This window comes from Piliocolobus tephrosceles, chromosome 6, assembly GCF_002776525.5.
Source record: "Piliocolobus tephrosceles isolate RC106 chromosome 6, ASM277652v3, whole genome shotgun sequence".
NCBI lineage: Eukaryota > Metazoa > Chordata > Mammalia > Primates > Cercopithecidae > Piliocolobus > Piliocolobus tephrosceles.
The window spans coordinates 98,360,938-98,388,405 of NC_045439.1; the positions used below are offsets into that span (position 1 = coordinate 98,360,938).

Here is a 27,468-nt window from a genome sequence, read left to right on the forward strand (position 1 = left end):
AAGGAAGGAAGGAAGGAAGGAAGGAAGGAAGGAAGGAAGGAAGAAAGACTCTCTTTCCTCTTCTTCCTTAAGTGCTTAAAATCCGGTCTAGTCATGAGCTCCTAGGACATACACGTGCCCCCCATGAAAGCGCTCTTGCCCTTGCACAACAGGGAAGCTCCCTTGGGCAGCTCTGGTTGCCCCAGTGGGGCTTCCTGTCTTCCCTCAGCTGTGCGGAGAGGCGGTGGTGATCAGCCTCCCTGCGAGCCCCCACCTCCTCTCCCTGCCCCGGAGACGGACAGCTCCCTCTCCCTGCCTAACGCAGCCCAGCTCCCACAGGCTTCCTCTGGAGCCCGGGTGACACAAAGCTTTCTTGGCTGCCAGCTCACCCTGTCCGCACTCCATTATTCTCGGCACTATCTCTTTCCATGTGACCTCTGCATTTGGACACCGTTTCCATCAGACTCTTTTGGAAGTCCCTGAAGCCCACCCTCCGCAGACTGAGGAGACTGTCCAGGAGTCCCAGGAGTCCACGCTGGGCCCCTTTCAAAGTGTATGTTCCCATTTCCCACTCCCACTCCCGGAGCCAGGGCTTCTGCCAAGCACCCTTGCCTTTCCTGCCCCACCTCCGCCACCCTCTCTAAGCCTCTCACTCTAGCCCTCACCCTATATCTAATGGGGAACAAGGTCTGAGGCCAGGGCTTGCGAGTTCCAGCCACGCCGGCCCTCCGTGTGGGCAGCCTGAGCTCAGCGCAGCCAGCAGATTGGTTCCGCACGGCCTCCACGATCCCGGATCCCTGCTTCCCCCTGTCGAAGTCCACTCACTCTGCCAGGTGTTTTCCCACCACATCCTCTGAGCTGACTTCCAAGAGTTTCCCCCACACCAGATGTTAAACACACTGGCCGGTGGTTTTCTGGCCTGTCTCCTGAACCTCCCCCACCCTATAATTCTATAGAAAACGACAAAAGAAAACCAAAGAAAAAGAGCTGGTGGAATTACGAGTGCCCCTATCTGACCCCTGGAATCCCTCCCCTGGCTTGGGGGTCTTGGATCAGATCCATTTGTGTTCAGGAAGCTCTGAGTTTGCCGCCTCTTGGGCACTAGCTAAAGTCATCGCAAACACTTACATGGATGGTGCTTTGGACCAGAAGACAATTGTTTATCGTTTTCCTGGTACTAACAGAAACTGAGTCACATAGAGAAGTGTGAGGTTTCAATGATGTCAATGCTATTTGTTCTTACTAGTCTCTAGGAAGATCCCAGATATTGGAGGTTAAGTGGTTTCTGGGACTGACGGTCAGTGGAAAATAGAAAAGGGAGAGATCTTCACTGAATATCACTAGACCTGTGCAGCTAATGAATGGCCACCTCTTATTGATAGGCCTGGACCTCCTTGGATGTCCCCAGAAGAACCAAGGTGAGGTTTCTGGGGCATCAGCCTTAGGACCCCACATCAAACACACTTAGGAGCCCCAAAAGGAGTCATCCTTCCATGCTCTGCAGAAGGACCCCAACTCCCCTTTCTTATCAGCCTTGGGGATGTTTCCGCTCTCCTTTTTCAGAAGAAATTGCTGCTTGATATGGTGACATCTACACGTTGTCTGCATGCTGTGGCCTCCCTGGGAATAGACAACTCCACTTTCTCTGCTTTCCCTGGGAACAAGCTCTTCCTAGCCCCCTTGCCCACCTGCCCCTCCTCTGTGGGGGTTATTGACCTCATTGCCAGCCTGTTCTTTGCTGCCTTCTGCAGCTGCTCTGCTCCTGCCAGACCTTTTCAGTGTGTGTGTGTGTGTGTGCATGCATGCTTTTTTTCTCTGAAATAGATCTTTATTGTAGGCTCTCCGGGCAGATGTGAATGGCTCCTTGAGCCTCCACTGTGCAGGGTTCAGGCAGGGCCCACGGCCTGGGTTGCCATCCCTCTCCTGCCAGCTCTCTGAGAGGCCAGCCCTTGGCCTCTCTTTGTATAGTCCTACAAATTCCAACTAGAGGATATACGTGAGATGAGATATTTCCCACACCAGCTCTTTACCCTAGAAACTAGCCCTTTCCCTCTATGTCTCTTCTCTGAGTACTTACTCATTTTTCCATTTTCAGTACAAAAAGTATGGAGGCTGAATGACAAGACAGCTATACCTCATGCCTCCTGCAAATGTGGTTTGTGTCAATTACATATGAATATTATCCTGTATACCTTCCCCTTATCCGTGAGATTTTGGAGCAAATATATGTGAATCTCCACTTACTCCAGGTCGTGACTTAGGCAGAATGAGTTAGGAAATCCAAGTTATAAAATCAGGAAGGAATTAAATATTTGGATGGAAGACCAGTAATAGGAAAAAAAATATTATCTGCAACAGAGCAAAACCACTTGATAAATGTTTCATTGAAGAGACTTCCCCCAGAAAAGTTTCTAGCCGGCCAGCATCTGGGAAATGAAATTTGCTGTTCAGTGCCCATGGTTACTAATTTAACGTGTATGAAAAGCCATGTCATCTTTTCACCTGATGTGCTGTCTACACTATTTTCATTTAGTGGATGCTAAAAATAAACAAATCAATAAATAAAATCATCTATAAGTGCATCCATAAGTTCCCTGACAGCCACAGTGTCTGTCTTTTTTAGTAAGTCCTTTCATTTCTCATGCACAAGTTGCACAGTTCTTTGGCCATAGATTTCCCAGGAGTGTGGTAAAGAGGAGCGTGAACTATGAGATAGGGCACTCCCAGCTCTGCTACTAACTAGCTGTGTGACACTGGACATCTTATTCAACCTCTCTAACATGACATTGCATTTGGGAAGTGTGATCTACTGCTGACATACTTGTAAGCAAATGAGGTAATATTCATCTGTAAACCCGTTAGCATAGTACCAGGCATGGAGTGCATGCTAAGACTAAGATTCATTTCTGCTCTGTTACCCAAGACTGCTCAGTTTGAGCTGCCTTGTGCCAATGGACACAGAGACAAGCAGAAATTCAAAGGTCCTCCCTCCTGTAATAACACACCTACTCCACCTGTCCACCCGAAGCAGGAATTTGTCGGCAGAGGTTCTGCCTGCCACTTTGAGCTATAGAGAACTCTGACTGCCCCAGGCCATAGGTGTTTAACTGGGGCCTTTGCTCAGCTTACAGAGCCTGTTTGTTATCTGCTGCATGCTACAGAGGGTCAGGAGATTTGGGGACATGGCATGGCTCAGGGAACCTGGAAGGCAGCAGGCAACAAATGATAAACTCATAGCAGGTGGAAGGCACACAGAGTGACCTTGCTGAGTGCCTTTCACATTGGCATAGAGAGCCCTATGAGTGGCTAAATGGGACTGCAGCAAGTGAGTAGCTCTGTGCCTGGGTCTTAACTGAGAACAGGATGGAGAGAGTTGGAAATGTTGACCTACACCAATGCCTGTGAGTAACCCTTGCTCCAAACTTGCCAACAGGCACAACCATTGGCCCCATTCCAGCCCCCTGCTTAGTGGTACTTGGCTGAAAAGAGGCCAGTTCAACAAAGCAGATCATTGTTGACAGTGATGGAAACTAAGGCACCAACTAGGTCTCTCCCACTTATTTGCTGAGGGATCACATGTTGGTTCAATCCTTTTCATATTCAACAAATGTGTGTGAAAGTTTATAATGTGTGTCAGGAACTGGGCTAGGGTCTCCAGTAGGGAATAAGAGACTCTTCTGTTCCTCCTGGAGCTCATTGATCTAAAGAAGAGGATAGATGAGTCACCTAGGAAATTGGAATATATTGTAATAAGCCCCCTGGTGGGACAAGGAAAGGACCCTTGGGGTACTGGGAAGGTGTGTATATCTAGATCTGGAGGGGTCAGGATAGACTATCTACTCTCCCTGGGTCTCCATTTCTTTGTGTATAAATGTGAGAATATATGGAAGAATGACTTGCATGCAACAGTCAGATGGAAACTGTTTTTTCATCTTCCAACAACAGCAATAAAAGTGTAAAAATGCCCAAAGAACATACTGCAAGTTACTCCAGGTACCTACAAACTGTGCTGTTCTGGTTTTTATTGTTGTTGTTGTTGTTTGAGATGGAGTCTTACTCTGCCACCCAGGCTGGAGTCCAAGGGTGCAATCCTGGCTCACTGCAACATTTGCATCCCAGGTTCAAGGGATTCTCCTGCCTCAGCCTCCCTCGTAGCTGAGATTACAGGCACGCGCCACTATGCCCAGCTAATTTTTGTATTTTTAGTAGAGATGGGGTTTCACCACATTGGCCAGGCTGGTCTCAAACTCCTGACCTCAGGTGATCCACCTGCCTCAGCCTCCCAAAGTGCTAGGATTACAGGCATGAGCCACTCTGCCAGGCCTTTTTCCCTTTTTTGAGATGGAGTCTTGCTCTGTTGCCCAGGCTGGAGTGCAGTGGTGCGATCTTGGCTCACTGCAACCCTGCCTCCTGGGTTCAAGCAATTCCCCCCACTTCAACCCCCTGAGCAGCTGGAAATACAGGCTCCCACCACCACACCCGGCTAATATTTGTATTTTTGTATTTTTAAAGACAGAGTTTCACCATGTTGGCCAGATTGGTCTGGAACTCCTGACCTCAGGTGATCCACCCGCCTCAGCCTCCCAAAGTGCTGGGATTACAGGTGTGAGCCACCCTGCTCTGTTTTTTAGGGCAGGGGTGGGGTAGTCATTTAGGCAAAAACTGTCTAGAGAAGCCCACCTTGTTCTGGTTACCATTTATCAATTCTCAGGGCTGTGACTAAGACATCTCTGCACTGGGGGCATAGCAGTGGGTTGTATTGCCTCCTCACCCAATCCTCTTAGCTCCAGCCAACCCCACTCAGCATGACCCATGGAGTCAGACTGTCTGGGATCAAATCCAGCCTTCACCAATCATTTCACTCTGAGATCTTAGAAAAGTTACCTAACATTTCTGGTCCTCAGTTTCCTTAGCTGTAAAATGGTATAATTATACTAGAGCCTGCCTCATAGAATTGTTTTGCATACACATGTGTTAGCATGTGTAAAACACTTAGAAAAAATACCTATTAGGTAAGCATCAAGTCTCAGCTATCATCACCATGGCAATTGTCTTCACAAAATTATCACCAAGAAGTTCATTATTATGATGCCTACAGTCACTCAGCGGGAGCATCTACGCACAACATCCCTGTGGGACATTGTGTGGCATCATTAAGAGACTGGACTGGACTCCAACCCAGGTTCCACTGTCCCTGGCTGTGTAACCTCTTTGAGCCTCAATCTCCTCATCTGCAAAATGGACTCATAAGATTTCCTATAGCACAGTGTTGTGGTAGGATTGAATAAGCTCCTATATGGAAATCAGTCAGCACAGTGTATGGGGAAAAAAAGGAACTTTTGGAAAATAGAGTGGCTGTACTATAATTACGTTAACACAGAGGAAACAAATGTTGTGCACTGTGAATCCAACTGTAATCACTTCTGTAAGGTGGGGTGACAGACTTCACAGAAGTGAGAACTAAGTCTTTTTACTGCTGCCTCTGCAGAGGATTGAATCATTTTAAGCTTCTACCAGTTCTTTGTGCTGCTGGAAGTTACACCTGAAGTCGATGGCCCATTGTTTAGCAGAGCACATTAATTAGTCTGTGTAAATTCAAAAGTAGGCTCAGCCTGGGAAAGGAAAGAACTAAATTGCTCTGAACCTTAGTGTGCAGTAGCTGAATTTCCCTGCTCTGAACCTTAGAGTGCAGCAGCTGAATTTGGAGTGATGAGTGAAGGCAACTCAGGTGACTTGGGAGAGAACAAAAGGGAGCCTATAAGCTTGGGGGTGGCCTGTTGGTGGGGTGGCTGGAGGACTTTTAGGACAGAAATGTCTAAGAGGTATTACATGGGAGTTTGTGTTGATTCATCATAAACTTCCCACGTAACACTAAAATTACAGCAAAAGCCGCTCCACACACAATTCCACAAATTCGTGATTTCAGGGGCATAAAATACTGATAAAAGGCATGTTTCATTACAGGATGAAGATTCAGAAGAGCAGTGGAATACATAGGATGCTTAGTCTGTCTGTATTGACCCACTTCAATAAAAGCAAGAACTCTGACGATTTCAGGGGAAGAGTAAGGTAATTTCTGCCTGCCTCAACTCTGAGCATCCTTAGGGTGGAATGTCTATTCAGCGTGGAGCTCCAACAATTTCATCTGAAGGATGCTCAGGTATCATCTGGCTTGTGAAATCAGCATGGTTGTCCAAACCCCTCCTTGGCATCTCTGTTTGCATGTCTAGTGGTCTTTCATGTGTAACACAGCCGAAAAGAATTCTTGCTTCTTCCCCTTGAATCTGACCTTCCCCAGAGCATGCCTATGTCATGCTAAGCAGCATTCCCATTCACTCAATGGTTCAGGCCCCTAACCCAGGAGTTTTCCTTGATGACTCTTTTCTGCACTGCTCCCAAGTCCATCAATAAATCCTGTCAACTCTATACTCAAACAATTCTCAAATCTGTCCACATCTGCAATAGACCTTCTGCCCCTTATCCTGCTGGCACCATCCTAGCTCAAGGCACAAGGCTCTCTCACCTGGGCAGAGGCCTCCTAAACTGAGCTTCCATTCTTCTCCCACCCCTCTCTTCCATCCCTCACCCCAACTCTGAGACATGGTGAGCTAACCCAAGTCATCTTTAAAAAATTATAAAGTAGGAATCTTGATATTCCTCCCCTGCTTCAAACCCAAGAGTTTAGAGTAAGAGCCCAATGTACTCTATCATTGCTTATGGAAATTGATTCTGCCTAGCCCTCTGAGCATACCTTTGGCCACCGCTGCACCCTGTCTCCACTCTACCCTAATGCCCTTCCTTCTCTTCTTAAACATTCCAAGCTCAGGGCCACCTTAGAGCCATGACTGCAGCCACTACCTGTCCATGAACACTCATTCTCCAACCACTCAATGGAAAGGAGTCACTTCTAGCCCAGCATACTGTTTCAATTCTCATGCCTCGCACTGCCACCATTGGATAATTATCTTCCTGACTTATTTGTTTGTTTGTCATCTGGTCCCCTAGTGGGCAGAGCTCCAGCTCCTTGTGTCTCCATCAGTGCTGTATCCAGCAACTCCGCCACCACCTGGCGGACAGTGGTGCTCAACACGTATTCATTAAATAGATGAGCGGCTGCCTTTCTGGGTTTTATTAACATTACTCCACAGGTTCCTGTGACTCTCTGGAAACATCAAGTGACAGCTGGAGATCCAGCACCAGATGAGATGGCTGCAGCTTCAGCAGATCCGAATTCTGAAACCAAGGCAGGCGTGCTAGTTATTAAATCAGGACAGTGCCCAACAGGACATCAATTACAGCTCTGAGTTCATATTGAGCTTAAGACAACACCCATCTAAGCATAGCTTCTACCCACAAATACATAAACGTTTAAAGTTATTGAAAATCAGAAGCTCCAGTCTCGATCTTCATGGAACATCCCAGCTGCTCCTCAACTTGGGGCCCTATGCTCAAGCTAGAGCTCGGTCACAGCATTAACTCATTAAAGCATTGACACTAACACAAAAGGGCCACTGAATCTACTGGAAAGCCCTCAAATATGTCGCAGTTTTGTAGGCTCCACGACTGTCTTCACGGTAACAGTTAAGAGGGAGCCAGGCATGGAAGCTCCGTCAGTCTCTGGGACACCGTCCCAAGGCATCCTTACATGGAGCCAGCGTATCTTGGCATGGCCACCAAGATGAATTCTCAGATATGTGGGAAACTGGAGATGAAGGAGGTTGCCTGCTGCCTTTCCCCAGCTTCATCCTACTAAAAAAAGTGAGGAGCAGACCCCAAATTTAGCTATGACATCAGCCAAAATCAAGTGTGTAGAGCAGTTGAGTTCAGCCAAAACTCATAATGATGGAAATAGGCAGTGCTCTGCCTCCTTCAAGAATGACTATCTGTTCATCAGTACTTTGTTTGGGTCCCCTCCTCGAACAAGACTAATCCAGGACCTCCTGTCAAAGGGACCAGAGCAAAAATCTCCAAGTATAAATGGACTCACTCTCAGATGAGCTAAGGAAATAGGAAGAAATTCCCTTATTTCCCTCTCTCTTCAATTCTACTTACCTTATCTTTATTTTTCCTCATCATACATGAATTAATAACTGTTATCTTTTTTCCAAGATTATAAAGCTTCCACTCAAGCTTTTATCTCATTTTTTTCCATCTACTTTTTGGATGTGGACCCGTCTAGTACCCATCTGTCTTCAACACTATAAACCTCTCTTGCCCACTGACTCCTCACCTGCAGAATAAAGTTTTCCCCCATCTTTGTTTTTTTTTTTGAGGCAGAGTTTCACTCTCTCACCCAGGCTGGAGTGCAGTGGCGCCATCTCAGCTCACAGCAACCTCCGCCTCCCAGGTTCAAGGGATTCTCCTGCCTCAGCCTCCCTAGTAGCTGAGATCATGGGCATGTGCCACCACACCTGGCTAATTTTTATGTTTTTAGTAGAGATGGTGTTTTGCCATGTTGGCCAGGCTGGTCTTGAACTCCTGGCCTCCAAGGATCTGCCTACCTTGGCCTCCCAAAGTGCTGGGATTTCAGGTGTGAGTCACCACACCTGGCCTCCCCCATCCTAATCAAAGTATTTCCTTGACACTTCCTCCCCTAGAAATTACTCCCTTGTCTGCCTTCATCACCAGACTCTGATGGGTACTCTAAGCAGCATGCCATGTCATTCTTCTGCTCCCCAATCATTTCTCAAGCCTCATTTCACTCTCACTTCTACCACTTCACCCCCCTGATTTTATCTGTTATAAAGTCACAGCAATCTCTGATGCCCAGGCCCAGCTGCCTTTTCCTAGTCCTCATTCAACACAGGTGAAGTTCAAATCCTTCAAGTCTGACTAATGCTTACCTGGCCTCTTTGATCATTAGCAACCTTGCACCTGATGGGATGGGATACTCACTTATCTCGACAGACATAGGTATGATCAGGATTCTGAAATTCCAGGAAGCTCAGGGCATATGGGTACTTATCACAATGTGGTATATGACTTCACTGTGCATGGCCATCTGCCTCTGAAGCAGAGACCACGTTTGAATCCACCTTGTAAACCTGATGCATAGCCTACACTTTGCATTAAGTTTAGAGACTATCATTAAACTGTTGACCATCATTAAAAGAAGAACATGCCACCGACCCCTAAAAAAACTCAAGCTAGCTATGTGGGTAGATTTCCAAAGAATCTGGAGACACTCCTTCTAGGGAGATTTTTTAAAGTCACATTTAATTGATGCCTTAGCTAATAACTTTTTTAAATGAACAAATATTTTTTGAGCACCTACTTTTCTGGGCACTGTAGTATTAGCAGGTTTGCAGACTGGCATACCAGCTGTAGCAGGAGCTGGGGTAGGAGAGGGGAAAGTTAATCAGGCAGGAAGTAAGTCAGTTCTGAAGTGGGCTGCAGTGGCAGGGCCAATTCCTGAGGGTGCAGTCTGTCCCCTAAAAGCTCCTGCTTTCTGAGCTGCAGCAGGTCCTGCCCAGGGCATGCCCAGATGGGCTAAGCAATGGATGGACACTGGTGTGTTGGTGACAGCACCAGGCTTCCCTTTGGCCTAGCCATTAACCCTACTTCAATCCACCTATAACTGCTTCTTCCCAACCCCATTGCAAGGAAAGAGATGAGCAGGTGCTCAGACTTCTTTCCCATGCTGTATTTCCTTGATTCCAACTACCTTTGCTTCCAGGAGAATGCCAGAGAAGTGGGCCACACATGCCTGAGTGGGCTTCCAGAGCTGGCATCCATTGTCCCTTTCTCAGCCCAGTAGATAGGAAAGGCCAGCACCCAGGGATCTTGGAATGCACATGGCATCTTGGCAGCTATCTCTAACAGATGACCAACAAACAGCTTGCTTGGGCTGTAGGAAGTGACACAAACCTAATTGCACTCATTGGTTTCAACTAAAATGCTCCTCCCAGACCCAGCTTTTTTCTCCCTTCCCTGTTGCCATCAGATCTTGATCCCTAATATCATCTCTTTATGCTTGTCTTGCTGCGCATATGTTTGGGCTCTTTCTGCATCATCTGCTCTGCTGTCTAAAGACCTTTCCTTCCTCCAGGACTTCATCTTCAGCAGATAAGAGCTCAGGAACTCAGAAGAGGAGAGGAAGAGGATATATTTCTCCTGCCTGACCATCTTTGGCCCCATCCGTGCTCACCCCCAGAAAGACACTAAAGACCCTATTTGTTAGTAAAAGAGGAGGAGAGGTGTTGAAACCACAGCATGGGCTTTGCTGTCACCGCTGAGGGCTGCTAGAGAGAAAACATGGCTATCACTTGGCCTCAAAAGCTGCAGATTTAGATAATCTCATGACCAATCTCTCCACCCTTTCATCTTTCCTGTTGCTATTTCCTTGAATTCCTTCCAGCTGGTTGACTTCTCTCCAGTTTGTGCCCCTCCTCTGCCTGGAGCCCAGATCAGTGGGTCGGCTAGAAATGCCTCACTCTGAATTGTCTTGGCCTTTTACAGCCAGCTTGAATCTCTACTGCCATGCCCTACCCGATGGGTTCCAAGGAGGCTGCCTGCTTAAAAGCCAGAGCAAGAGATCAGGATACATGGGTACTACCTCCCAACCCTCACTCTGACCTTCAGAAAGACACGGGGTCAAGCTTGGTTAACCCTCTGTAGGACATAGGAGATTAGAGGCTTCATCCAGAATCCCATTAACATTTCTGGACTGTTCAGCTCAGAATCCCCAGCCCTAAAATATGGCAAGGCTCTGGCCAGAAAAGCCCTTTGGGGAACAACATTATGTGAATGTTGGCAACACCTTGAAGTTACCTGAAAAAAGGTAATGACCTCTGCATTCAACGATGTTGCATCTTGAAGTCTGAAGCAATAATGTTTCAGAAGGAGATAGCTTTCCACAGTCAGCTCTCTGTTACAAGATAGCTGTCCCGCAGGAGAATCCACTGGATACCGGCTTGGGGAAATCCACTGGATACCTGTAGCCCTCATCAGAGGTAGCAATGCAGTGACAGACATACTATCTCTGATGAGGGCTGCCACTGAGCCATCTCCCTTGTTCAGCTTAACCACCAAGAGTACCTAAATACCTGTGCTGTTTTACATAAGAATGGAAAAATAAAACAATCCAAGTTTTCAAACACAGGGGACTAGTCAAATAAATCTGGTATGTCCACACAGTGGAGCATGATACAGTCATTAAAAGTCAAGCCATGACCCTCTGTTTAAGACTGTGGGGAACCTCATTCTCATATACGGACAGTCCCCCACTTATGATGGTTCGACTTGGGACTTTTCAATTTCACTATGGTGTAAAATTATTCTGCTTTTCACTTTCAGTATGGTATTCCATAAATTATATGAGACATTCAGTACTTTATTATAAAGTACGCTTTGTGTTACATGATTTTGCCCAACTGTAGGCTAATGTCAGTGTTCTGAGTACATTTAAGGTAGGCTAGTCTAAGCTATGATGGTCGGTAAGTTAGGTGTATTAAGTGCATTTTCAACTTGTGGTATTTTCAACTTTTCATGGGCTTGTCAGGACATAGCCCCATGGTAAACTGAGGAGCATCTGCATTACTCTTGGGGTACACATTGGTATCACCCCATATGGTCAATATATACAAAATAGATATACCAAATAGTTTATGGGGGTCATACAGCTTTATGTTAATATTATATTTAGGTTCAACCACATTTATTTAGTTTCAATATATTTAGGATCAATCCATTTCCGTGATTTATAACAGCAAACGATTGTGAAGAAATTAAATAAATTTGAGTACATCAATACAACGGGATAGTATGGATCTCTAAAACAACAATGAGGGAGTTCTCTAAGAGCTCCAAGAAACTGGGGTGGGGAAGGGATTATCCTAAAAAGTGCACAATAGTATGTATGATATAGCTGCAGTTGTACAAAGTAGAGAAAAGTAAACACATATGTTTATATTTGTATACAATTTGCTTAGATATAATTCATAAGGACACTCAATAACAGAGGTTACTTGTGTGGTAGTGGTAGTGGTGCTAAGAACAACTTGCCGATGAGGAACAGGTGTAAAAAGGGAAGTGCTCTCATTTTATAGACAGATAGATCAATCTATAGCAGTAATTTGGATAAATAATAATGATAATACTTCAATAAAGTTTATATATATTATATATGTTTAGTTTATATATTATATATTTACTATGTATTATATATAAGCATCATTGAGTTCATATATGCAAACTTTATTTTATATATTTATTATTATATAACTTATTTTGTGTATATATATACAAACTTTATTGAGACATTATTTTACATACCATAACATTCACCTACTTTAAAGTACAATTCAACAACTTTTAGTAAATCTACTGAATAGTGTAATCATCAGGATAAACCAGTTTTAAAACATTCATCACCCCAACAAGAACCCTGGGTCCATTTATAGTTAATCCCTGCTTCCAACCCCAGCCTTAGGCAGCCACTAGTAGAATTTCTGTCTCTCCATATTTGCCTCTTCTTGACATTTGCACACCAATGGCACCATAGAAAATGGGATGTTTTGTGTCCAGCTACTTAGCATGTTTCTTTGAGATTTATTCATGTTGTAGCATGTATAAGTGCTTCATTCCTTTTTATTGCTGAGTAGTAATCCATTCTATGGTTACACCCCATTTTCTTTCTCCATTAACCAGTTAATAAATACCGCGTTTTTCTGCTCCTTGACCATTATGAAAAATGCTATGAACATTTCTGTGCAAGTTTGTGTGTGTGTATATGTGTGTATTTTTTTTAACCATGTGGTAAATATATCACTTTCACAAAATTTTTTAACGTTGCAAAAGATCCGTTAAATTGCAAATGCAATCGTATTAAAAAATATGTAGCAAAGTAATGTGTATGTGCATGTGCACGTGGAATGATTTGATTCTGACAAATAAATAAGTACATAAAAAAGATTAGAAGGCAGAAAGCTGAAATGTTAACAGTGTTGTCTCTGGGTGATGGGATGGTGGATAATTTATGTGTTTGTGTGCTTTTCTGTATTTCGCTGAATTTTCTACTGTGAATATAAATTACTTTTGTAATCAGAAAAAAGCACAATGTTATTCAAAGAAAAAAATATCCTTCCTATTCAAGTTCTCCAGGGTCTTTACCTTTCTGTTACAGAGAGATATTCTCACAATAGTCCACAAATGGGGAGCCGGGCAGGGGCAGCCCCTCTCTCTCCTTTATGATGCTGGTCACGGCACCCAGAAAGCTGCAGATCCCCAGTAAATACCAGTCAATTGTGGAGACCTCGAGATCAGTCTCTATGGCAACTGGGTGGGCCTGTAAGAGCATCGCCCCAGGGTGGAGATGGTCCAGCAGGAAGAACCTCCACAGTTGTGTACCTCAGGCAGCCCAAGGTCACCAAAGGACCGTGGTGTTTAGTTACCGGGCAGTGAAGTCAGGATTTCCAAGCCTTGAAGGCAGCTCTCTAAACAATGGAAACTTTAAAATCTTAACTGATCATTTTGATTATGCCATTCCTTGAACTGCCATTTTTATTTAAACATCTGCAGATCAATATCATGATTCAGTATTTTTAAGAACTCCATCAGTCTGGGCAAGGTGGCTCATGCAGGTAATCCCAGCACTTTGGGAGGTCGAGGCAGGAGTTCGAGACCAGCCTGGCAAACATGGTGAAACCCCATCTCTACTAAAAATACAAAAATCTGTCAGGTGTGGTTGCGGGCGCCTGTAATCTCAGCTACTTGGGAGGCTGAGGCATGAGAATTGCTTAAGCCCAGGAGGCGGAGGTTGCAGTGAGCCGAGATTGCACCACTGCATTCCAGCCTGGATGACAGAGCAAAATTGTCTCAAAAAAAATACAACAACAAAAACAAAAAAACAAAAACAAAAACAAAACTCCACTTGGGAACTAGGTGTCTTTCCTCTATGTTTACCTCCCCCATAATTTCATCATATTGCTTCATAATTACTCACTTATCTGTACTAGGCCTATTCCTTACATTTGAAGGACCTGGGATAAGGGAATAATTAGAAGCCCACATTTCATATGGGCTTGGAAGTTATAAATCAAGCTAACACACTAACAAATAAGGCATATCCTACCCTCCTGCCTTGCAAAATTGATCTTCAGAATGACCTGAAGGGCCAGGCCTGACTTCCTGGTGTCTCTGGTTCCTCGGATTTGCGAGTGGAGACACATAGTGCTAAGGAGTTGGCCCCTGGCCTGTTCCCTTCTCTTCCACCCCCGTCTTCCATCCCACAGTGAAAGGGGTCTCGCATACATATATGTGCACACAGAGCCTGCAACTCCATCTTCCTCTAACCATCCCACCCTCACATTCTTGATGTTCCCACTGCCCCCGCACAGTAATTCTTTGGCCAACTCTTGCAGCATAGCCAACACCTGCAGCGTACCCCACCCTTAGAAAAGATGAATGAAGAGACCCACACATGTCCTGGAGGCAAGCTGAGAGCTGTTTGGGTAAGGAATTCTGGTTTAGGAAATGAAACATTGTCTAGAAGGGAAGTGGGGTGCGGGTTCCAGATGGTACTTTCTCATGGCCCTAGGACTCTTGGCATCTAAAGGAGGGCCCTAAAAAGTGGGAAGGTCCCACCTCTTACCCAAGACTAGTGAATACTGGACTGTATTCTCTTTAGACTGGGGTTTCTTAACGTTGATATTGTTAGCATTTGGGGCTGAATAATTCTTTGTTGTGGGGAGCTGTCAGAAGCACCCATCCTCAGTTGTCACAACCAAAAATGTCTCCACACATGTCCCCTAGGGACAAGAAACCCCAATTGAAAACCACTGCAGGAGACAATAAAGCTCTTGACAACAGGAAATACAACTGACTCACTTAGTAGCAGAGTGTGTGGCACAGAGTGGATGCCCCAAATATGTTTGAAGAATGAGTCAATGAAGCAACATTTGCTCATGATCTCAGAGGTATTCCTTGAAAGACCCTATTCCAGCCGGTTTATGAAATAATCCCACAGAAGAGCAGTTCTTACTCCCTAGGGTATAAATGATGAACAGAAAGAGGCATAAACACTGTCACCCACTTAGGACCTCATGATGAGACAGGTCCCTCTGCTGGGTGGTGTGCTGGGTGCTACACAGAGTTAACCTAAGGAAGCTCCCTAGGCATTAAAGCATTTCATAGTCCCATCTTCCTATACCAAAGCTGCCCAGCTTAGGAGAAAGAGGAAGGAGGTGCCAGGGTGTCTAAACAAATAGGCACTCCCATAGGTCCTAGAGCACTGCAAGCCTCACGTGTTCCTTAAACAAGTCCAAATGTGATGCACAATGAGCGCTACAGTGCACACGAAGGGATGCCCAACCAACAAGGAGCTGCTTATAAATTCTCTCATCCCCTGCCATTCATGCCTCCTGCTCTCACCAATGGGATTTTGTCAATCCCGTTCGTGCTGAGTCTCTTCAATCAACCAATAATGTTTACTGTTACATCAAGCCCATATTCTTCTCTAGAGCAAGCAAACAGCCCCCACTTTGTTTTCTTAATAATAGGTGAAGTCTTTCTTGTGTATATTCCACATTCCTAGCAACTGAACATGCATGGTTGTATTCAGTTTGCTTTAAGTCAACACCCTTGGGGCAGTCAGTGATGTTTGAATAAAGAAATGGAATTCTGACGGGCTCCTACACTTGGATCAAAGTGCATTACTGGTAGATTTTCCTGCCTCCAAGGGGACCCAGGTTTGATTTCAGAATCTGCTTGTGCCTGTTTTCTCTAGGACAGCAGGTCTCAAAATGGTCCAAAGGTTCCTGGTGGGCTCAAGATCCTTTCAGGAGATTTATATGTCAAAACTATTTTCCCAGCAATAGTAAGATAGTGTATGACTTTTTTCACTCTCGTGTCTCACAGGTATTATTCATGAAGTTGTCCAGTGGTTTCCAGACATGTGATGATGTCATCATCCTGACAGCTAAATGGAATGTGTGTGTATGTGTGAGCTTTTAAATTATACTGAGTTTTAATTTCAAATACAGTGAATATGATGGATATAACCCACAGAAACAAACGTTATTTGGGGTTTCTATGACTTTTAAGTGTAAAGAGGTCCCAAGACCAAAAACTTTGAGAACCACTGCCCTAGAGCAACGGTGCTAGCCTAACTTCTACATCATAGCAAGTAGGGAGTGGAAGAAAAACACTTCAAAGACTTCTGAGAAATAGAGTAAGTTAGTGAGGGTAAAAACATGTACATTTTCAGAGTTTTATAACAGGACTGTCACTGTGACATTTTAACTGCAAAGTGTTCTCCAGGTTCTTCAAGGTAGAAAAAAAAAAAAACAGGTCTAGGAAACAAACAAAAGTATTGATATCTTCAACAAAAGCAATACCACCTAAATACAATATTGCTTGTTTGGAGCTCTACTGGTGATCGGATTTGCGGTTTAATTAGCCTCACCTCACCACCCCCAAACTGACCAAAAGTTGATTCCATGTGTTTGCATCTCCCAGAGTGTTGTCAAGGGTATGCAAAAACAATTAGAAGAGTGACTAAGAGTGTGTTAGTACCATGTGTAGAGATGGAAGAGAGAACATGTGAAGCTTGTGATTTTAATTTTAACTGCAATTTGGGGATTATCAGTGAATTTCAATTACCCATGCTATAGAATCAGGATATGATTATCAACATGAAGTATTCATTTTATCACTGACAAAAGTAAACAGATGAAAGAACCCATTCCCCCCAACTTTACCACCAATCCTTCAATCACTTTTTATTTAACCTTTTAACATTTCTTTACTTCTTTTATCCCCTCCTATAATGTAGATGCTATCCCCTCGCCCCCTGCCAGGTACCAAGGCATTTTGAACACAATGGAATCATCCTTCCTATGCCCAGCCTACTCAGAAGAGGCATAGGACAATTCCATTCATCTTTCAGAGGGAATAAATGAGAGATGAAATTCACCTTCCCAGATCGACATGGCCAATTGGTACCCAGGCCCAAACCAAGATACTTCCCGCCCATATCAGAGCAGGGGTCTTCCAAATCCCTGCCTGAACAGGCACAGGCTGGAAACACTCACAGGGGTGGAAAGAGTTACTGAAGGGTGTGCCAGAGTCCCTTTAAGGAAAAGAGATAACTCCTGCTTTGTGCAAATGTCATTTCTAGAAATTGCATCCCCCAACTCACATATTGAAGGACATGAATTTTCTTGATTAAAATAATGATAATAGCAATAATAATAATAATAGATAGCTCAAGTAGAGCTCAATAGCATGTGACTAATGAGAAAAGTTTTACCAGTTCAAGGCTGGGGCAGCTAAATAATGACCATAAACTATCATGTGAAGCCAGGCGACTTCTCTACAGCCTGCTTATATCTTCTGTGCTATAAATAATTCAGAGTTTTCTTTTTTCTTAAATATCACAAACCAAGTCAGAATCTTTATGTGAAGGATTCTGCTGTGTCCCTCTCTCCCTCCTCCCCTCCCTCCCTAGCCAACCCAGGCAACTCCCTAGAGAATGACCCCTCAAGCTTTAACATTTATTCTTTGACATTTCAGACTATTTGTTAGGCAGAGCTGCCTTCTTGAGATGAAAGTCAGAAAATCGTGCCGAAAACTTCCGCTTGACCTTGTCCAGCTGTGACAGAGAGGGTCTATTAACCCCTAAGCATCTGCTTCCATCCTCATCCAGATAAATCCACTGATCCTCACCCAAAAGGGCAGCCATCTCTCTCACTCTGTTCGCCTGATACACAACACATTCAGAAGAGAGAGAAGGACCAGGAACCAAAAGATGTCCTCCACTAAGAGACAATAGTGACTCATAGGGACATGGCATTTGGGGCATCTGTCCAGGCAGGGTCTTTTACATGAGGATCAGTAAACTCTACTAGCTACTCAGAGACAAATATGGAACAAGGAAAGGTAACTTACCCCATGTCACTTTGCAAGTGGTAGAGTTGAGACTGGGATCCAGGTCTTCATTGCTGTGTGCTACCACTAGATGATGTCACCTCCACCAGCCTGGGCAGATGTCCAGGTTAAATGCTGAGGTCTCAAGCTCTTATGTGAAATGACTTACCATTTTCTTCTGAGATATCACAGTGAAGGTTTCCTGATCTTCACAAGAGTGGCTATCCATCAGCAACCAGAATTTTTTCTGACTCTATGTAGAAGGCAGAAGTGAGGGCTGAGCCTACAGCTGGGTAGCGTGCTGGGTGTGGTGGTTTCTTGACATAAGAAGGTGGGTGGTTGATGAACACATTCTGCTTGATTCTTCTTTAAAAGCTTCTGATCACACCTTAACTCAGTGTTTTCTAACATGTGTGTGCTGAGTCTATCAACAGGTGTTAAGCAAAGAATGTTTTGTGTTTAATTAGAATTGGAAAGTGGTAGAATAAGGTTTGTTTACAGCAGGACTTCTTGGAGGCTTTGATATCCTAATGCAAACTGTGAATCTGTAAGAGCTGGCCATACTGTGCAACATTCTCCAAAGTTTTCTGATGGACCCTTGGCATACCATGAGACTAAAGGGAAACACTGCTGCAATCAATAAAAAGGGGAGCACTTGATCCTTACAACATCATTTTTCTAGTAACTGGAAGAAGAGAAAAATATTTTTCTGCAAGTTGGGGATTTCAAATTAAGGGAGAACCATATTGCAGGCCCTGAAGCTCTGCCCAGAAAACTGACCAATTTATGCAGGGTAACAGTTGGTCAAGTGATTGACCTAATAAAATTATTAAGATGGCCAAAGACACCATCCTGAAAATGCACAGTGGGGTTACTCTGGTCTTCTTAATGACTAGGTTGGCCATTTGGTATCAGAGGTACTGTGCAACAATCTCCTGTTATGGTAGCAAGAAATGCCAAATTGATAGCCATAAAAATTGAACAATTCTCTGAGTCATTTAAACATGAACATAGAATTTAAATTCTCCCAAGAAGGACATTCTCAGAATATGTTCTATATTGGTGGTGCCTCCCCTGCGGCCCACTGGCAGTGGGAGGGAACAGACTCAAGTTCTCCCTGGCCAGCTCTATATCTGGCTCCCTCTGAAGCAAAAGGCCTCAGTGAGGAGCTATGGTCCCCGGATGGGGACAACCAGAGAGCATCACAGATCCTGGCTGTGCCCTCCTGTCCAGGGTGAGCTGTCAGGGACTAGCACTCATGACAGAAGTTGTTTGAGATTTACTCTTAAGTTCTCTGCCATGTGAATTTTCTTTCAGAATTAACAGCAAGAGCATCCAGAGGTTCTGACAGAGTATAATTAATAGGCTAGATTTAGTTAGTATCTAGCCAGTACTCTGGAATGTTCCTACTGTCACTCTTCCTTTGACTTTGGCAGTAAGACGGCAGAGCTTGGAGACTGCCTGTCTGCCCCACTGCTGAGAAAGACTGGAAATTAGCCTTTGTAGGTGCAGGGGTCCCCTGTGTCACAGAGGCTAAACCCTTTCAGCTTAAAACTAGAGGACCCTCCATGTCACGAGGTCCTGACACGCTCATGAACCTAGCTGTGAGAAGTAAATATTTCCCTAGGCCTGAGCAGCTGCTAAGGACCATGTCACAGGCTCTGTAGACCTGCCCCATCCCTGGAAGAGCACATGTGCTCTCCACAGCTCCACACCCTCTCTTTTTATGAGAAGTGCATTTTTGAAGGTCAGGATTTCATGACTTTTGGCCAAAGGCTATTGCAAGCCTTGCAGAGTAAAGAATACCACAATGTGATTTTTAAACGACATTATGGGGTCCCAAACAGACTGAAGGTAGTGTGAGCTTTGGAGTGAGAAAGTAAGTCTATCAGAACTCTGTAACAGAGGTATCACCAGGCCATATTAGACAGTAGTGAAGTCACTGTCCCCTTTACCAGGGCTAAGTCCTTGTCCTTCTCACTGCAGAATGAACTTGAGGGCAAGGGAGGGGAAAATGTCTTTTTCAGGGAAATAGGACACTTGCTTCAGTGAGGTCTCCAAAGGCAGAGCTAGGCTTCATTGTGCTGCCATGGTAACAGCACACAAGTGGCAGAAACTGAGGCAAAGACAGCCATGAAGACAAGCTGGTCATCATTGCAAGCCACCAAGGCCTCCAGCGTTACTTACCAAAGCCAGGTTTGGTAGTGTTTTCTGAGCTAACATGATGTTCTGTCATGTCATGATGTATCTTCTTCTGGAAGAAGGCAAAAGTCAGCGACTGCCATTCTGGAATGCATGCCTTTGGGCAACCTCACTCCTCGCTCTGCAAACCCTCTCCATAGCTGAGCAGGGGGTTTTGACCACCCCTCCGAACTCAGACATTACTTGACATTACTCTTAGGGTGTGAAGTGAGGACTGCTCAAGGGTTTTGGCTCTCAGAAAAGCTAAGCTCCATTCTTCTTGACTTATGCCAAAGGTGCCAGTCTCCTCCCATAGGTAAATCAAAGTCAGGTTTATCTATTTAAGAGAGGCTTTGAGAGGATCCTTTGGCAGAGGGTCATGAGAAAATACCATGATCCTGAGAAGGCCAAGTGCCCATCTGGTCCCATGTGGAAGGTTCGTGTATCTTGGTTTGAAAGTCCCACCAGAGTCCTCAGCTAAGATTTCTCTACAGCTCTGTTCTCTGGGTAACTTGTAACCCTGCCTTTTTCCTCTACCCCAGACTTCCAAGTTCCTTCCCAGATACAACCCACACAGACCTGGGCTGGAGGCCTTTGACACCAAATCTGAGCCATCAGTACCTTCTACGTCCCTGTGGGATCTTTGCTCCTCAGAAGTGCTCCTGTCTTTCTTGTTCCCTTCTCTCAAAGCAGAGCATGCCCCAGTCAAAGGTTTGCCTGTGATATCTTCCTTTTTCCCCTCTTTTTGTCAGTCCTCACCATTCCTGGCCCAGGAGCATACAGAACATTTGAGCAATGCATTCACACCCACCCAGAAGTCAAGCATAATGAGGAGAGAAGATCTAGCTCTCTCAGGCACAAATACCCAGATATTTTGTGACAGAAGGAAAATGTGCCCAAATGAAAAGGGGCAAAAATGCAGAGGGGTGTTAGACCTTATCACCCATGCAGAAATCTCTTCCCTCATCAAGATTTAATTTCAAGGGAAAGTGGGGTCACTCTATGGAGAAATTGGAAAGAGTCCTACCCAAGAGGGCCTCAGAATCCTGATGGAATTTCAGAACCACCCAAAAAAGCAGACAAGGGACTTGTCTCTTGCCAGCACGTCTCCTTCAACTCACTTTTGGGTTCAAGTAGGGTTGAAGAAGGAGTCTTATTTAGCTCTGGATATATATTGTCAGATCTAGGCTGAGGTTTTCTTGGGAGGTGGGAAGTACAGGGGGTGGTAACAGTAGGATTTCTAAAGGCAAAATGCAGAACCAGAGCTATCCAAGGAATCCGGAGGCTGCAAGCAGCTTCACCCACATCAGCCAGCATTAAAGATTAGAAATGTGGTGGGTGGGGGAGAGCTGGGAGAGAGGAGGAGGAGAGCTCCAGGCCCTTGCTGGACAGTCCAAATGGAAGCCAGACTCCCCATTGTTCTCTACCTTCCTCCCGCCTCTGCTGTCACGCTTAAGAGTTTTCCCTGGGCCCTTCACAGAGAAGACTCCAAGCAGCCAGCATCACCCCTCTCCCCTTCCTGTCTCTCCCTCCCTGCCACCTTCATTTTGCTCTTGCTTTCAGAGTCACGTTGGCAGCAATGTGTGAGTCTAGCCAGAGCACAGGAGTCAGTAAACCCTGAAGGAACAAAGGCTCCGGCTCTTTGCCTAATCCATGTCTGGCTCCCTGCAGAAAGCCACATAACAATGAAGTCATCCTGCATTGATCTGCCCGCTCCTGAGCTTTCCCGTGGCATCCAACCCTCCCTTGCTGCCTCACCATTGTATCCGAGATGCTTGATCCTTTGCTTATGCCTGGGCTTGACCTGAGGGAAATGGGACGAGCCAGGGGATGTGTCAGAGCCCAGTGCTGTGCTGCGGTCACACCTGTGGCTGGGGAGGTGGAGGTGAGGATGTGGCTGCTGGGAGCTTGGCTGCAGAAAGGGATTCCCACACAAAAGAAGAGACAGAGGTGGCTAGAGGTCAGATTCTTGACTTCCAAATTCAGCCTGCTTCGCGTTTGGTCTTTTTGGGGTGAGCATTGCATGGCTGAGCTTGGACATATCAGGAGGTCTTTGAGGTGGGTTGAAGAAAGGTTAAGTGACGGTGGGTAGTTAGACGAGGCCCTTTCTTCTACTACCTTCCTGTCTGAAGCTGCTCACCCTTGCCCAGACCTGGGCAGCCTAACCTGCTATCCTAAAGATCAGGTTGGTCTCATCCTTTCTTCTACCACCTTCCTATCTGAAGCTGCTCACCCTTGCCTAGACCTGGGCAGCCTAACCTGCTATCCTAAGGATCAGGTTGGTCTCATCCAACTAGTCCTCCCCAATATCAAAGAGGCCATCATTGCTTGGGAATCTCACCAACTTGAAGACATGGGATTAATCTCAGATCTAAGCCCAACCATGCTTTCATACACCCCAAGTCACTAAATGCTACAATGAGAGGAAAGAACATCGCAGATTTTTTTTCTAGTTTTTAAAAATCACCCTGTCCCAATGGTTCCAGAAGGAAGTCAGGGATGGTGCCCATCCCTGAAGACCCCTGAAAGACTTTTCTGTCTTAGGAGTGGAGTGGGGTCAGGGGGGAGCTATGATTGTGGAACACCTAGGGAGTAGAAGCAGAAGATGTGCTACCAGGAGCAGAAGATGTGCTACTTTAGGGGGCAGCAGAGTGGCCAAAAGCATTCTGAGGTGTCAGGCAGGCCCCCTGTCAGTCCTGGTTCTGCCAGTTTCAAGTTGTGAAAACCTGAGCGAGTTATTCAATCTTTCTGAGCTTCAGCTTCCTTGTGGGTAAAATGTGACTGGTTCTGAGTAAGTGCTTCATAAAATACATAGAATTATTACTATTAATGCCCCACAGCAAACCCATTCTTGGGAGCTTGGCAATCAGTTCCAGAACCTGGTCATGTAATGCTAGTAAAAGAGTCCAGCCTCTCCAGGGCATGTCCCTGGAATGTGTTAGATCAAATTTCACCTTGTTCTACAAGATCTTATTGGTACAGTTGAGTTTCTCATTATCTAAGCTTCAGAACCAGCACCTGTCAACCACCTCTCCAGAATGAAGATCCAGAGAGCATCTGGCAAGTACCCTGGGTTCATGAACTGAGTCAGCTGTCAATCTATGCAGCAAAATCCTGCAGGACCAAAATGTAAGCTTAAGGTCTGAGAAAGCTACTGTGAAATCCTGTTGGTGAGATTCGAATGCAGGCGGTCAGGGAGCTGCAGGACTGGCTGGTTCCCTGAGCCACCCTAAACTGAAGCCAGTCCAAACTGGCATCTTTCTGGGCTGAGTTCAGCTCTCCGCATCTGCCCTATACCAGCTCTGACTTCCCTAGAGGCACCAACACTGGGGTAAATGCCCTAAGACTTCAACACCCAGCAATAAAACATGGAAAACAGAGGCCTAGACTCCAACCTCAACCGGTTCCTCATTCTGCCCAGCAACCTTTCCATAGATCCCCATAGTCTTCCATAGTCTCTTCCCCTGTCCGTTCAGATGTTCCAACTCTCCTTGGGTCTTCTCGGTAGCAGCACAAGGCCTTGCCTCATTCTTTATAGAAAAATGGAAGCCACCAGAGAAGAACTCCCTTACTTTCTTGTCCTATCACCTTGAAAAGACATTCCACATCCTTTCCTCTTTTTGCCTCCTTCTCTATGGGAAGAGCACTCCCTCCACAAGGCCAGTGCTATCCCCTCTTCCTGAGCTGTGGATACTTTTCCTTCCCATATTCTCAGAGGCCATTTTTATCTATTATCTCTTCTCCCATAAACTGATAGGCTCCAAGCATTAGAACAAAATGAAACTCAAATCCCTCCTATATTAAAAATGAAAGTTCTCCCTTGAACTAGTGCATCCCCTCATGGTCTCCAGGACAGTCCCAACCCTTCAGGCATCCCTGTTCCAACTCTTTCTCCCTGGAACCCTTGAGAAGAGATAAATGCAGAGCTTGGTCCACCCCTCACCCAAGCCACTCTATAGAGCAGGAGATTCCATTTGGCATAAGGGGGTCTCAAACCAAACTAGACTTAAATAGAAGATAAAGTAAGTGAGGATACATAGAAAAGCACCAACCTAGCCTGATCAACTTCCTGTCAGACTGGAACATGAGCCCTTCTACATTACTTTACTTGTCTTGTCTCTATTTCCACAATGACTGAGCTCCAACAAGGATTACTGGGGCCCAGTGAAACATTCAAATTCACCCAGGAGCCCTTTCCCAGCCCACATTCTGCACTCTTGCTCCATCTGTCCTGCATACAGAGCCTCACAGTGTCCTCTCCTCCTGAAAGTAAGAGGGCAAGATACAGGGAGCATTTTAATTCTTCTAGCTGTGTCAGTGCCAGGGTTCAAGGGTGCACAGATATGCCAGTTCATCTAAGCATTTTACTCTTTGACTTCTCCCTCCTGGCAGCCCACATGAAACTTGCCATGAGAGTGTGGCTCACCTGAGTGTGTGTGTGGGTGTCTGTGCATGAAAGGGAGCGTGTTTCTGAGTGACAAGTGTGTTGACCTGTACACCCAAAGCCCCATCTTTCCTTGGGCAAGGTCACTTTCCCAACATCCAAAGGGAACATGCAAAACCACTCCATCTCAGGGACCGCCCCACTGGCTTTGCTGGTGACCCAAAGATAAAGGATCCCCAACCCCACTCCCAGACTCCTTTACACATCAGTTCTCAAGAGAAGATTTCTGTGAGCCTTGGCTGCTCAGACAACAGAACATTCCCCAGCTACCAAAGGAGTGAGGGTCTCAGTGGCCCGAGTAGTGTCTGTAGAAGTCAGGTTTCAATCTTGCTTTCACCTCTCACACTGTGTGACCCTGGGTGAACCATTCAACCTCTCTGAGCCTCTACTTCTTTCTCAATACGATGAAAAGCACTTTACTGTATGAGCCTAACCTATCTGGAAGACTCTCAATGAAAGCAACCAATGGAACAGATTGTGAACACCTTTGTAAACACAGAACTTAACTAAGAAGCTTATTTAAAAGAGTAACAGGAAAACAGGAAAAAATGCAGGTAACCTGGATTTTCTGTATTTTTGAATGTTTTTGCAAAATTTCCAAATAAGAGGTCTGATTCAGTCATTTCATTAGAAAATAAAGTGTTTATTAAGAAACTATACACTGAACACTCCTATAAGTCTCTGTGGAAACACAACGCCCCATTTTCATAGCACAAGGTGAGGAAAATGGCAGAATAAAAGATGCAGTGATGGATGGAGCCTGGGAGGCTGGAAATGAGGTAATGATTTACAATAATTAAAAAACATCATCCTCAAGCTTACTCCTTAAAGCCACACTTAGGAGGAGGCCCTGGACCCAAAGCATCAGCAGGGCATAATGGGGAACAGCCTGACATGGAGCAATGGGGAGCAGGATGAGGAGAGCTGGAGGGGGCGAGATAAACACACACCTGGAGTCCTGGAGAGAATCTGAACTCCCAGGTGATACTCTGGAGGCTGCCCCAGATACTGGGCAAGAACTTGGAAAGCCTCATGTTTTTAAACCCCATGGAGGCATTTGCAGAATCGGGCTGGGATCCTGACACAAAGAACCACTATCCACAGGACCCAAGAAGTAAAACCCTTAAGTGGGAATCCAAACTCCCAGTTAAATTTGCCAAAGGCATAGACTCTATCCTCTACTAGTGTGCAACACCACCCCAAAACAATGGTGGGCTAAAACAACCACCTTTTTCCCCCAAAAGCCCCCCACAGGATGCTCCCAGTTTCATGCTCTCCACCATTAGGTGGGCAGCCTATGCTGACTTCACACAATGGAGGCCCCATGGACCAGGGGAGCTGGGAGCCAGACCTCTCCTCCACTAGTGAGTCAGCAAATACGGGAGAGTTTCAGGCCCTACAAATGTGCCTTTCCTATGGAAGAGGGGAAAGTCACCCCCTTCCCTCTCCTCAGTGGATCAAGTTGAAAATGGGGAAAGCAAGCCCCCTCTTTGGGAGAGGTGGCCATGGAGTAAGGCATGAGTCAAAGCAAGCAAAGTAAACACACATATTGACCAGAGAACAGGAGGACACTTCCATTGGTGCCATGAGAGGGGCTGGAGGAGGCCAAGTTTTACTTCTCTTCCCCTTCAGTTCATCTTGACCTTGAAATGCTGATTCCATTGGGTTCCAAAAGTTCTGAGTCAAGAATAAGTGGAAGTAGGGGAAGAGAGCCAATCCCGGGATCATGGGCTGGCAGGAAGGGCCTCGGTCCCTGATTCCCTTGGTCCCTTGTGGTCCTAGTAGGATGGCCAGTTCATGGGTAAAACCTCCTGCAGCCAAAGCTTGTCGGAACTGCAGATCTAAGGGCCCAGGAAGAGCCTGGAGAAACTCTCCTCTGCAAGGAGTTTTCTAATATCGCACTCACTGTGAGCCGTTCCAGAGAGAAGAGGAAGTGGGGGCAAGTGTGTCCCAAAAAAAGGATGATTTTTCCACCGAAAATAAAAATAAAAACGTAAAGTGATTGGTTTCCATTCTTTCCTCTGAGACCTAACTTGGTGCCAATACTTGAGCCTGGCTCCCCCTCCTCTTACCGCGCCATCTCCACCTCTGCTTAGGTGCTCTCTGTGACTCTTCCCCACTGGAGGTTGCAGGGCGACGAGGTCACTAAGAGGACAGCATGGTATCCTGGGAGAGCCAGGGAGACCCCACGCTTCCAAGCAGGGAAAGTGAGGCTGGAGCACGGCTGGACTTCATCAGGCTTTCTTGTGATGGTTAGGTTGTTTGTGTAAAGCAAGAGAATGGCTAGTGTATTTAAAAGATGCTCCTGGTGCACAGGTTTTTAATTCTCTTTGTTGGCTCTAAAGATGGTGGCAGGAGCTGTCTCGTAGGCCGGAAAAAAAGGAGCACAGTGATGACTGGACGGAAGGGGCAACCCTGCCAGTGATGGATGGGGGAAAACACCCATCTGGTGGTGTTAAAGGGTGCCAGGGCACTGGTGGCTCATGCAGTTTCTACTTAGCATCCCTGGATCCAAAGAGAACAATGCCTAGAGCTTCCAACCTCTCAGAGGGCCCAGCCTACCAAGGTGACATCAAAATAAGGAGGCTTAAAAGGAGTTTCTAAAAGCCATGACGTCCTTTGCTGAAATAAACATTGACATCCTCAACATAGATGCCATGGTTAAGAGGCTTGGAATGTCCGGGAAGGCTTATTGGATTCAACATAATTTCTCTGAAACCTATAAAAAACAAAAAGAAAAAAAAAACAGAAAAAAGCAAAATAAAGTAAAAACCAAAACCCCCAAAGAAGATCAAAACTAGGAGGGGAAATAGAGAGGGAGCTTGAAAGGGGAAGTACTGTCAGCAAAAGGGAAGGATAGGAGGAGGGGATTAACTTAAAACCCAGCATGGTCAGAGAAACTGGAAACACTCCATTTTGCTGCAGCCTCCACTGAACCGAGGAAGGGAAGGGAGCAAAACTTTTGGGTGCTTGGCCTTGGATTGTCATGGAAGAGGAGG

The 27,468-nt window shown here is 45.6% G+C and overlaps 1 protein-coding gene across 11 annotated transcripts in view; it reads right to left on the minus strand.

Annotated features, from left to right (window-relative positions):
- Positions 1–27,468, minus strand: part of NTRK3 (neurotrophic receptor tyrosine kinase 3) — a 390,942-nt gene that overhangs the window by 78,506 nt on the left and 284,968 nt on the right. For 4 of the 11 annotated variants that reach the window (XM_026448345.1, XM_031935801.1, XM_026448346.1 and 1 more), the window contains one exon: positions 25,092–27,188. The exons of the other annotated variants lie outside the window; for them this stretch is intronic. In XM_026448345.1, the coding sequence (XP_026304130.1) occupies positions 27,070–27,188 (119 nt within the window). In that variant the 3' untranslated portion in view covers positions 25,092–27,069. Of the gene's footprint in view, positions 1–25,091; positions 27,189–27,468 lie in introns of those variants that run through there. 11 annotated transcript variants of the gene reach the window in all.